Below are 13847 nucleotides of genomic sequence, written 5' to 3'. Positions count from 1 at the left end.
AAAAACTAGAAGTTACATAAAACTCTTCAATTCAGACATTTTCAGTCAGAATAAGCTTTGAGTTTTTAGCAAAGAATCATGTTTGGATTTAATATTTACAAAAGATTATCTCGCCATTCTCGATAAACGCAAGCTTTCCACTTTCAGTGAACCAGTACACCATAAATGTTTCAAATTTGTCTACATATGAGGTCTTAGCCCTTTGTTCTACAACGTAAGGGTCAAAGTGACCCAAAAATTTAAAAAACGCGCGTGTGTCAGAGGGTTTTGATTGGAGGGGTTGAGGCTATGAATAGCTTGCCTTCTAGTCTTCCTGTAGATGGTAAATGACCTTGTAATATTCGTATAAAGTAAGAAAAATCTTAGTATGGGTCAATATGACCCCGCGTTGTACGAAATTCACTAATTTCATGGTCAGCTTGACCAATTAATATATTACAATTAATTAAGCTTTTTAGTTGCGATAAAAAAGTCAATGGCACGAGCGTGATTCGAACCCACGATCTTCGGCTAGATACGCCGGTGCTCTACCACTTGAACTATCGTGACCTCGATCCACTCGGACACTAACTTCCCATCTCAACCACACCTTTTGAATTTTCCCTCCCATTTCCCATTTTTCAAATGTAAGCTATTTGATTCTCGGCGACAAATGAAATGGCCACGGAGAGCTTTAGTGAAGTATATTTCATTTTAAATCATTAAATTCAGTAATTTTGTGGTCCGCTTGACCAATTAATATATTACAATTAATTAAGGTTTTTAGTTGAGATAAAAAAGTCAATGGCACTAGCGGGATAAGGGGAAATACAATTTACAAAGGAGGGAAAATTCAAAAGGTGGGGTTGAGATGGGAAGTTAGTGTCCGAGTGGATCGAGGTCACGATACCTCAAGTGGTAGACCAGCGGCGTATCTAGCCGAAGATCGTGGGTTCGAATCCCGCTCGTGCCATTGACTTTTTTATCTCAACTAAAAAACTTAATTAATTGTTGTACGAAATGTTTTTTTAGTTTTAGTTCAAATTTAATTCCTTTTCCATAAATTTAATTAGTTTTCTCTATGCTTTTCTTTGTAATCTTTCTGGATTGTTTCAGTCAAGGCAAATAGTACACATTTTATAACTGACGAAGAAATTCGACGAGAAATAGAAAGAATGAACGCCACCAGTGATAATGAAAACGAGGAATACTTTTCTGAAGAAGTAACATACAGTGAAGATGAAAATGATTTGCTACCAAACGACAATGATAAACCTGACTCTTTGGACGTTCTACCTTAAGACGATGTGCTTTCAGAGGACCACTTTAGCCCAGAAATTTTTCAAATTTAGGTTCCGAAGAGAGAGAACAAAGCAGAAACTTTGTGTTGGGCAAAAATGGCGAAACTATCTGGACTGATATCGATCTTTTACCGTCCAGAAACGTCAGAGTAGCTTCAAAGAGTAGGATTACCCATTTGCCTGGTGCCAAAGGAAATGCTCGGAACCTTGTAGATGTGGAACCACTGTATTCCTTTTCATCAACAAAGCCATGATTGATGGTAAAATATACCAATGAAGAGATTAATAGAAAAAAGAACTCAATATAGGTCTGCCCAGCGCTAGATTGGACCCACAGATGGTCTTGAAATGAAAGCTTTGCTGGGCCTTTTATTTTTCAGCGGCGTTATAAGGGATTCGAACCTGAATGTCTCAAACATATTTTGTCGTCTATTTATACCATCGATTTTTCGAGCAGTGATGTCCAAAAACAGATTTGTCTGCCTTCTTTGCTTTCCTTTTTTCAGTGTATGTATGTCATTTATGTTCCACTTTTGTGATGTTTACATGTACCTTTTACATTTTAATTTTATAAGAATTTAATTTGCACTTTACGAAGAAGTTTGACAATAGTTTTGTAGATAATATCAAAAACTAGAAGTTAATTTTTTTGGAAGGAAAGATTTTGGGATTAGAGTTTTCCTTGCTAGACTGTACTTTATTGTGATTACAGTACGCTTTATCGCATTTATTTTGAAAAAATTAAGGTTTTTAGTAAAGGTGAAAAAAAGTAAATGGCACGAGCGGTCATAAGGTGGGGTTGAGATAGGGCATTGTAGTTATATTAATTACAACATTCTTATTTTAATGCATACCAAATTAAACGAGATCAAAAATTCATGAGTTTTTATAAAAATTATTTAATTATGATGGTTAGGAAGAAAATTTGTCAAAATACTGGAATAACTTTATTTAAAACAAAAAACAAAACAAAAAAATGGCAAAAAGAGGGAAAATTAAAAAAAGATGGGGTTAAGATGAGAAGGTAATGCCCAAGTGGATCGAGGTAGAGCAGCGGCGTATCAAGCCGAAGATCGTGGGTTCGAATCCCGCTCGTGCCATTGACTTTTTTCATCTCAACTAAAAACCTTAATTAATAATGTATTAATTGGTCAAGCGGACCACGAAATTAGTGAATTTTCCAAAAATGTTGAAAAATATGACTCATTGCACTTAAAAACAGGTTGGGTCAAAATGACCCGAGGTTGTAGTACATATCCGAGCGTTTCACGGTGTTGACCGAAGGTTAAGAAAGGAGTATACAATTAAGAAAAACCTCTTAATAAATTTACACAAAATTTACTTACTTCCTTGATTAATGTTAAGGTTTTTAGCTGAAAATCTTCCCATTTATGGTAATTAAAGATAGAAAACTATATTATTTAATTAAATTGAAGTTTATATATAGGAAATATTGAAATATCGTTTATACGTGATCTCATTTTTTAGTACACATCCCAGAATTTGTTATTAGATTTTAACAGAATTACATATTTAGATATTCGTGAGTTGCGTTTTTCAACTTACCGTCGTCGTGTATGACCCGTATCCTTTTGTCGAGTGAAACTCTCTCGTGTCCTGCGGTAAGGACTTTCCACCTCGCTGTTCCACTGTCACCCTTTTTCCAGACAACTGTATTCGAGCCTATCGATCTAACAACGCACGTTATTAACGCATCGTCCCCTTCGTAAACGTGAAGCGGGTGAGGGGAACTGCGAGCACTCGGCACTTCAGCAACTGTAAAAAAAAAGAAAGAAATTGTTAAAGTACATTCTTGAAGCGTAACAATTTAAAAAGTACTTGTGTATACTTTACTTTTTTCATTCCATGCAAATGTACAATTACAATGTTTATTTTTCGGCAATTGGTTGTAAAAATAATAAATACTCTTTCTAACTCCCCATTTCATACTTAAAAGAACATTTATTGAATATAAATCACAGGTAAGAAAAAAGTTAATTATATACTTCGTCATCGTCCCTACCGTGATCAAAGTAAGAGCTAAAGTTTTATATTTAAACTTTACCCCGTGTCCACCAAAACAAACTATTTACCTGCGATTTATCTATCAAAAATACAATACCATTTTTTTTATATTAAAATCGTTTTGGAATGAGGATTGGCATTTTGTAAATATACGGTTTTAATTTTCAAGGCTTATCGCTAAGTGATAAGCAGTGCTTATTTTCGGACTTATTTCATTCTTTCTCTCGCTGGCTATTTCTTTGTCTATCTCTCTGACACTCTCTCACTTTTTGTCTACCTAAATCTCTGACTATCCATCTCTTTTTATTTGTGTTTTTATATCACCTCCTCACTGTTTCTGTATTTTTTCTCTTTCCCTTTTTCTGTCTACCCATCTCTCCGACTCTCTTTGACTTTTTGTTTCCTTGTCAGTCTGTCTGTCTGTCTGTCTCTCTCTCTCTCTCTCTCTCTCTCTCTCTCTCTCTCTCTCTCTCTCTCTGTCTCTCTTTCTTTCATTATTTGTCACTCATGTGCTTTTGTGTCATGTCACACTTTTGTTCTCTTTCTCAGTCAATTTCTCTCTCTCCATGTTATCTTTTATCTAACTATCTACTTATTTATTTACCATTCTCCCTCCATTCTCCTTTCTCTCTCTCCCTCTCTCTTTCTCTCTCTCTCTCTCTCTCTCTCTCTCTCTCTTTCTGTATCTCTTTCATTCTTTATTTGTCACTCTCTGTTTCTCTCCTTTGCTTCGTTCTATTTCTCTATTATCCTCTCTCTTCCCCTCGCTCTCACTCTTTGTCGCTTCCTCTTCCCCTTTTCTCTGTCTGTATGTCCATATTTTCTCTCATTCTCGTTCTTTTGCTCTCTTTGTCGGTCAATTTCTTTCTCTCCATGTCATATTTTATCTAATCATCTACATATCTATTTATCATTCTTCCTCCATTCCTCTCTCTCACTCTCTCTCTTTCTATATCAAGTACCATCCAAAAATTCTAATGACTCCAACATTGCTTACAAACTTATTTGTAAGCTTGGATGTTGCTTCATTGTAGAATATCTTTGTAATTTAAATGGCGCACCAAAAGTTATCGAATACTATCAAAATGAAGAAAAACAGCATACGAAAGACAAAATTATATTTTTTTAAACTGTAAATGGTATATATATAATAGATTTATAGGAAAATTACAATTACAATTTAAATAAGGTGTAAACACAAAGAAGCCTTTAGAATACAGACGTTTATGAGATAGCGCATGAAAATGCTTTTGTTATATCATACCGTCTGCTAAATTGTAACCACAGTGAATTCATAATTATTAATTGATTATTTTTTAAATATCTGTTTACACATTTTATTCTTTACAGATAGATTCGTTTTGCCGTAAATTTAATTTCATTATAACGTAATTAACCAAAAACTGTCTCAGGTCATTAAACCGTAACAGTTAGCCAAAATATAGCGCAGTAAGCGAAAATTACATGTTTCAATTAATTTTAATTTACTTGATCAAAAGGTACAAATACAACTAAATCTGTAGGTAGCTGATGTGTAAAGCCTCGGCGGTTCTGCGAATTGTTAAACTATTTCTGCTTATTAGGACCACTCTGCATGATTTGAACGAATATGCTTAGATCTCATAGAACCTAGCTTAAATAACAAGGCTCAAAACTCTCGTAAAATAATTGCTTTTGAAAGGGTAATATTCTACTTGCAATTAAATATTGATTCAAAAACCAATATTAAAATCAATGAGTGCTTCTATATAAATATTAATTAATTATGAATATGCTAAAAAAGCAAATTTGATTTTTTTCTAGGTAGTCTATACCCGCTCGGATTAAACTATAACTTTTAAATAAGGTCTACTTCCAACATAAAAATAGCAAATCACCGATTTTTTACCAACCTTTGTTGTTCCAAACAGGTTAAATTTTTAATTACTTTGATTAACCGGAGTGCATATGCATGTTGAATTATGATTTGAAAGTAAAATTAACAACCTAAGACATAATTGACTCTGCTTAATATTCCTGCTGATGAGATAAAAAGTTATTAAGTAATGTTAATTAAGTTTAGAATCTAGTTAAACTTGTAGTCGGAATGATTTATAGCAAAACTGCCAGGCCACACTATAGCTTCTGAATAAACTGCCTGCATAAACAATAAACTAATATATATTTTATCTTCCGGACTTTTCGTAAATGATTTTAATGTGGTTCTTTATTAAGCGCCAGTCTAAGTTGGTTCAGTTGCTTCAAATAAGCCAATATTCTAATCTCATTCATGGAATTCAGAAACACTTGTTGAATGTTGGTCAAATATAAAGATCTTAACTCGTTTGTTTAACGGCTTTACAAAACAAGTAACTGACAGAGGTAAACAGTGAGGATTAGAACATGTTTATTATAGGGTTTACTGTTTATTTTGCAATTTTCAAATTTGAAATATATACATATGTGTTTTTATCATTTTTTAGTCCATTTATTCGTTAGCGAATAAATAGGTATGGATATTGACTGAGCGATTTTATTAGTTGGATGGAAAAGTTGTCAAACACAAGATATACGTCATTGTTGATAGTGATATGGTAGATAAAAATTTTTTGGCAGGGACCCCGACAGTACCTTTTTGTTTGACCACAATGGTCTAAATTTTGCAGAAATTCATATTTTTTAGTCTTAGAGGTCTTCATACTTGTCCTAGTACATGTTAAGTCTGATTTTCTGTTTATTTTACGTCTGTCGTTTAAGTACTATAGCTTTCGATGCTTAACTACACTAAAAACGAAAAAAGTGACCACATTATTTTATTTTTTTTAGTAAATAGTTCAATACTTAGAATTTTTATGTTTTGTTGTTTACTGATTATAAGAAAAATATAGACATAGATAAAATAAAAAATTAAATTGAGTAAAACAATTTTACTAAAAATTTTACTTTGGAAACAATGACAAAAACTTAATTCAACGGATTATTTTTCCTTTTACGTTGATCACCGCTTGCAACCGGCGTGGGACCGATTTTATGAGGTTTGGAATTAGTGCTGTAAAATATTTTCATACTTCTCCAACTGTGCATTTTTAATTCTCTTTACCCTCTCTGAGAACTCGGGCCAAAGGTGTTCGACAGGGTTTAAATCGGGCCTATATGCTCGCCACTTTTGGACTTCACAAAACCTCAAACCTTGACTTATATGAAAACCAGATTTTCGGACCAATTGATGTGTCTTCTTCGAAATTTAACCGAACTGTTCTATGCATTGTCTTGAGTAACCTGCAGTAACTTGGTAGCGATGGACGACCTTTTGACCTGTATTTCTAAAAATGATAAGCATCTTGGCCACATTCGCTTGACTTCTTCCATCTTTAAACAATGCTCTGATTCTAGCCGAACCTTAACAACATTAATACTTAAAACCAACATTCAAATTTGAGACTTTAAAATTACTTACAAAATCCAATTGTAAACGCAAGTAGGAGATTTTATCTGTGTTTTATTTACTTCTATAACTTTAATATGGGCCAAATATTGTCATAAGATGGAGGAGCGTTTCAGAGATAATTAAAAATATTAAGAGGGACAGCCTTTTTTTGTCTTTCAGTGTAGAATTCTGTCGGTATCTTGATGATGTGTCTGTTGTTATTTTCAACTGTGGAAATATTTTCCACAAAGTTTCTCGTAGTCGGCTTTATTATATAACCTGGAGTGGTACCGTATTGCTACACGTGGTATAAAGTGGTAAGTGGAATGGATTTTATATTGTAATTAACTGAACTATCCATTTACGTTTTAGTGGTGAATTGACCAAGTTACTTTTTTCAATTAATTATTCTTTCTACGTAAGGTCTTAGTTGAGATAAAAAAGTCAGTGTCACGAGCGGGATTCGAACCCACGACCTTCGGCTAAATATGCTACAACCGTTCCAATTTTCCCTCTTTTTGCCATTTTCAAATGTCTTGTAATCAGGATTGGATACTCAGCGACTTATGAAGTGGCCACGGGGAGCTGTTTTGTGAAGTGATACTTATTTTACTTATTAAATATTAATCTATTTATGTTTCAGTGGTCAATTGACCAAGTTATTCCTTTTTATGTAAGGTCTTGGTTGAGATAAAAAGTCAGTGTCAAGAGCGGGATTCGAACCCACGATCTCCGACTAAATACGCCCCTACTCTACCACTCGAGCTATCATGTCTTCGATCCTCTTGGTCACCATCTCACTTTGAAAATGGCAAAAAGAGTGAAAATTCGAACGGTTCTAGGTTGAGATGGAGAGTTGGTGTCCGAGAGGATCGAAATCACGATAGCTCAAGTGGTAGAGTAGCGGCGTATCTAGCCGAAGTTCGTGGGTTCGAATCCCGCTCGTGACACTGACTTTTTTTATCTCAACCAAGATCTTACATAGAAAGAATAATTAACTGAACTATGTCTTTCCTCGGAAGGTTTGGAAGGAATTGAGGAGTGAATTGATTGTGTTAAATTGTTACATCCATGTCACAGGGTTGAGTCATTCCTAGGTAAGCGCTCAGGCAGTGTTTTTCTTTTCTCAGGCGGGGTAAACGGTGTTAACAGATCTAAAACTTTAGTGGATCGTTGGATGATTCAGACAGAAAGCTAATGGATAATAAAGAAGAAAAGTAATTCATGTTTTAAAGATGGGCTTAACGTCCAACTACTCGTTCGGTGTCGCCGATGAAAGGTCAAATCATTTTAAGACATTTTTCTTACTATTATTTTCAATGAAAAAACCATGGTTTACGTGGATTTGAACCCAGAACCGCTACCGTCGGACACCTTGACCACTGGACCAACTCGTTCCCGTAGATGTCGGATCGGCTGTACATATACTAAAATTCGATCAATAATAATTAATGACAGAATTTGAAATTGTGCAAATGAAAGGATTGAAAACCGTTAAGTGGCCATGATTTAGAAGAAATGCACGTCGTTCTTTTCTCTTTTGAAGACCAATACGCCATATATTTTTCCACATTGAGACATATATTTTCCGTGACGTCTCTCGTTAGGCTTAGTCGATGTTACCGTAGGCTCCAGCAACCACAATGTTTCTCATAAATCCAGTTTACAGATAAGTGGCGGCGCCGGTTATAATTTGTATTCGCCCTTCCTTTATTGTAACGAGATAAGGGGCCCATTTGCTGATGGTTCCGGTCGTAAAACTAGAAACAACATTTATTACAATCAAAACTTACTTTTAGTGTGACCCCCTCGTCTTTATTAGAATTAGCTATTCAAAAGCCGGCTATAAACTGTCGCTGAGATAACCTACTTTTACTGAAATGTGGGCCCATCAGTCTTCTTTCGGCCTTCCTGAGATTAAACGACGTTTTTGTACATGAATATGAAATAAAGCCAGAAAAAAAATCATATGAAAATCTGTGGACGGTTTAATTTTACAACAGCAACAACTTTGTTTGAACAAAACCATCCTTTAAACTTCGAAATTTACATGAAATTTAATATCAATAACGAAATGTGTAGTAAAATCTAATGTTGATAATGTAAAAAGTTGTTATTTATTATCATCTTTGTTGCTTAACCTTGGCACAAGCTCGTTTTGTTCTACTGCTTAGAAGGAGTGGATTCTTCTATTCTTTCATACTTTATTATTGTTCCAATTTTAGTATATGTACCGCCGATCTAACCTGTAGTAGAGACTGACGATGGCGTGAGCCGAAACAGGTTTGAAAGAAACTGACCCTGTAAAGTGATTAAGTACCGACAGGTTCAATGAAGTTTTTTTGGACGTCATCACATAGAAACAAAACTTTTTTTCCTGCTTAATTAATAGGAAAGATAAATGATAACAAAACGCTTACATTATCATTTTGATTTTCATACCTTAGGGAATGAATCATTCAAAAATTATAAATACGTGCTTGATTTTGATAAATAGAGAACAATTGGCTTAAAATATAGTCGCAATGTCATATTTGCAAAAAGCACCCCTTCAACGGGATGGGATCCCCTTAATAAAAAAATAAGAAAACAGTAGAAATTTTACATAATAGCAGAAAAAACTAAATCATTGGTATATCCAGTCTACCAACAGGCTTGTGGTTTTAATACTTGACCGCTCATCCACTTCTTCTTTAAAATTTGCGGAAATGAGAGGCAATTAATCATTGCCAGTGAATAAAATCATTCTTGAAATAGTTAGAGCTGTAGTTATTTCCGAAACGATCTTCGGTATGAAACGGGGATTATCGAGGCTTAGCAGATGTGGCCAGGGCGGTCGTCCGGCTGTCCGTCCGTTGTTCAGTTTTATATTAAAATTGGACGTGACTGGAAAAACGAAGCACTCTGTCTCCCTGTATAATTGCCAATAAATATAAAAGTAAACGGACCTCAACTCTAATGTCCCGGCGAAGGGAGATTTTTACCATCAAAAGCGTAACGTTTGCACATAATAAACATGATTCATTTTTGAAACCTTCAAATCTAAAAAAATTGTTACTTTGAATGAAATATATGGTATAAAAAAATTATAAACTTTGCGTTTTTCTTTTTATGTCAGGTTAAAGTAGCAGACCTTTTGAATTTTGACAACCTGCTGTCAGCTATCTCACGCAGTAAAAATCGTCATTCTACTACATTTGAAGCATCAGCTGTCTTAGCATAAACAGATGAAAATTGATTGATTAACGAACAGAAATAAAGTTTACTTGCAATTATTCTCACAACAAATTTTATTTTTTGCTGTTTACTTTATTAATTAGGGATAGGGATAAAAGAGGCGGCCATAAGGCTTACTGCACCTCGACCTGAATTTTTTATAGCTCACTGGCCAACTTCAGGTTATTAACCAGCCTCCACAGCTTTGCCAGCATCTCCTTGGTGTAGGATCTTGCTTGCGGTTTTTCTTGTCCTAGTTACAAGAACTCGCACCTACATAGACCTTCATAGAAACATAGAATGTGTTCTGCGGTGTTCTCCTCTTCCTGGCAGTATCTGCACTGTGTTTCTTCTGTCTGTAGATCTGGTGCATGTGCTTTCTTAAGTGGCAGTGCCTGTCACGAGTTCAACCAGAATCCTGGTCCTTCCAGTTATTCTTTGTTAAGTTTTGCGGATGATCCTTCTATGAATCTCTTCGCGTGCCTCATCCCTGTGGTATTGTTCCACCAGGTTTTGGACTCATTAAGGATCCATTTTAAGATGTATCTTCTTTTGTGGCAGGCTGCTAGGCCGCAGTATGGTTCTGGCCCAAGAGAATGTTGGCTCCCATTTTGGCCAATATGTCAACCTTTTCGTTGTCTCTATGCACCGAGTGTCCAGGACCCAGGATCAGGTCATTAGTGTCACTGACTTCCGTCAGGGTCTCTATGCAGTTCCAAACACTCTTTTCCTTCGCATCGCATGAGGCTTAGGCCGTGAGTGCTGCCTGGCTGTCAGAGAAAATGACTAACATCTGGGAATGTATTCCTAGCCTTTTTATTTCTCTGGCACATAGTTCAATCGCTATGATTTCAGATTGGAAAACTGTTGCATACTTGCCTAGGTTTACCATCAGTTCGGTCTTGGTGTTCATCCCAAAGACCCCAGCTCCCGTACCCTTGTGGGTTTTGGAACTGTAACTATACCAGTAGGAATTTGCTTTTAGTGTTGTTCCTTTGGTCCATTCTTCCCGTTCTGGTATCGGTACTTTGTACTTCTTGATAAAGTTGTACTTTGGAGTCGTGGCATCAATTGACACATAGAATGGCATCTGCCTGAATCTCTTCCCTTAGTTTTCATTGCTTATTTACATAGCTTACCCTAGCAGATGGATGTCCATTTATGAGCTTGTTCTCCTTGGATTAAAATGTTAAGTGGCGTTAGGTTCAACAAAACTTCCAGGGTTGTCCAGGGGGTCGAGTTGACGTTGTACTCATAACAACAGTGACACTGATACAAGCTTGACTTTGGGAGCCACTTAATAGCCTTATTGCTTTGGCCTCAATAGTTTCGTCCACCACACCACCGACCCATCTGTCACCATTGGTCTTAGGGACACAGGTGTATAGCAGCTATAGGGTCATTTTGGGGTTAAAACCCCAGTTCGTGGCGCAACTTTATTAATTAAGTTTGTTTTCAACGATATAACATTGATAAATAGTAAAATTATTTTTAAAATGTAATAAAGTAGGTCAATTTTGACTGCTAAACATATATGGATTAATTGTTAAATAATTTAATAATTTACTACAAAGTAAAAATAAGTTTTAAACATGGAAAAATAGATTTTTATACAAGTTTCTATAGCTAAATTATTTAAGCAGATCTTAATTTTGCACCTTCGGGGTAAAACTGGATAAGTCCCCAAACAACTTTTCAGGATTGCGGTTTTAAAATGCAGACCTTTCGAACAAATTCAATTTTACTGTTTTCCTCCTTTTCTTTTTCCAGCCTTATGAGTAGGTTTCTTCTATATCTGTACATGATATTCATGCCATATCAAATAAAATTGTATGGCTTTTTTTCATGTTTTTGGAGTTTAATTACTGATGTATCGAATAAAACATCAATTTGTTGAAACTTTTCTCCACACCAAAGGGTTGGGAAAAGTTTATGATTGTTGTAAATTTAATCGCAAGTAGAATTGTCCTTTTCTTTCTAAGACGGTTGCCTGGCGACGACGTCTGTGTCAACCTTGTAAACCTCAATGAGGAAATAGAGTTATGGCACAATTTCCCAACAATCAGGTGCGGCACCGGGCGTTGTTTTACCTCCATAACTCAAGATACGGAGAAGAATCTAATAAGAGTTTAAAATCCGATTTGTATGGATTTAACAGCCCCCCCCGAAATGGCTCATTATAAAGACGGACGGAGGCTTCGGGCGGCAATTAAATCCAATTCGCCTGTGTTAACGGCCTCGCAATAATATTAATTCTTTATCATTTACGCTGTTGAAATCAATTATTCCGGTCGGTTTTAATTTGGAGTCTCCTTTGAGACTACTGAGGACTTGAAGAACGGTAATCCTGGTTAATATCTTGGAAGGAGCTTTTGACTTTAGCCAAAAACAATCAATAATACAGACTTCCAGAGAAATTAAAACAGAGCATACATTTCAATAGGGTACGAATGGATACTATGCGTTTTTTAATAGCCTTAGTACTCAACTACGACTTTTCACTTTCAAGAAGATTATTTGGGTGTACCCTGTTAATCAAATAGACAGAAAGGGGGGTTCGGAAAAAAATGAGTTGGACCTGCCACCTCCTGAACCCTACATCCTATCCCCACATCTTACCCCTCCTCGTACCCCAATCCCAATCCTAATTTAAAAATCCAGCTGCAATCTAAAGTGTTATGCAACCCGAGAGGATGGATGGATCCGGAAGAACAGTCGGACAAAGAATTAACAGTCGATCAGGGCAGTGCAGTCTAGCGGGCCATCATAGTTGAGGTTTGGAGCTGCAAAAATTCCAAAAGACCTCAGTTCAGGAATGGGTAATTTGGAAATGGAGCTGTCCTGATAGCTTAGGGATGGTTACCGGAGGCGGTACTCCTCTAGGGGATGGTTAGCAATTCCACTTTAAACAAAACCGCGGCCGGAGCGGATCCGGTAGTTTCTACGCTTAAGAAGCCCCAATACTCTGGGAGATCGAGTCGCCTTCTCTACCTCGGGAGTGCGCGGGAGACCAGGCTGATGTATTTCGGCTTAGGTAGCCCTTTGCGCGCGGCATACGGTCTGATGCTTAATGTAGGCCCGACCACTCGGAATGAGCAAGCGGGGAGCGAGGTTGTCTTGCGCCTTCGGGGCTGAGCTGTCTCTACACCAATGCTGCCGCAGTAACATTCTGTCGTATGTGGAGGTGCGTCAGCTCTCATGTTGAGAATCAAAACGTCCGATAAGGCCGAATAAGCTAGGTGCGGACGTTAAAGATCCTCAATGTCCTTTTTAGGACGACCGAGTGTACGGTAAAGCATGTTCTGATAGCCAGCGAGAATAAAGTGCCAAGGAATAAAAAAGGTACATACTATCACCCGTGGAAAGGGGCAAACCTCAATGTAAGCCTCTATAGAGAAATTATAGAAACCACTGGAGTAGTCATGAGGATGCCGGATTCTGATCTTCAAGTCACTACCGACACTGCCATTATTTTCGAGCTGATGAAATCCCAGAACCAATGAATTAATATCGGGCAACGGAAGGTCGTAAGCCTGAGAGTAGAAAACAAAGGTAACACGTGTAGAAGACAAAGAAGATGCATCTTTAAGCCTTAAGCAAAGCCGACTTTTATCTTGCCTTTGCAATGATAACCCTAAGGTCTCAAAAAGGAAGTAAAGAATGATGCTGAGGTGGCTTTAAACAAACTTTCAGCACAGTAAAGCTGCAACACTTACGCTTTCTCGTGTGATTAAGGAGAACAACATTGATGTAGTTCTTATCCAGCATCCCTGGCTAGTTCAAGTTAGTTGTGCTGGGAAAAATCATATATGACCGCAATAAAACGTAAGAAAATGAATTTCAATTAATAACGAACTTCAATATCCAATTACTTATGAGCTTCCAGGGTCCAAACAGCAATTAGACTAAACTACATAAAA

General features: G+C 36.5%; 1 protein-coding gene across 3 annotated transcripts in view; it reads right to left on the bottom strand.

The window, feature by feature from the left end:
* Nucleotides 1-13847, bottom strand: part of LOC106672627 (Ig-like and fibronectin type-III domain-containing protein 1) — a 383279-nt gene that overhangs the window by 62266 nt on the left and 307166 nt on the right. For all 3 annotated transcript variants that reach the window (XM_014404191.2, XM_014404192.2, XM_024227216.1), the window contains one exon: nt 2847-3056. In XM_014404191.2, coding sequence (XP_014259677.1) covers nt 2847-3056 — 210 coding nt within the window. The remainder of the gene's footprint in view (nt 1-2846; nt 3057-13847) is intronic.

Source organism: Cimex lectularius, unplaced genomic scaffold (assembly GCF_000648675.2).
Source record: "Cimex lectularius strain Harlan isolate CLEC.00 unplaced genomic scaffold, Clec_2.1 scaffold152, whole genome shotgun sequence".
NCBI lineage: Eukaryota > Metazoa > Arthropoda > Insecta > Hemiptera > Cimicidae > Cimex > Cimex lectularius.
Note: the sequence above shows the minus strand (reverse complement) of the source record. Positions and strands in the feature narration are given on the sequence as shown.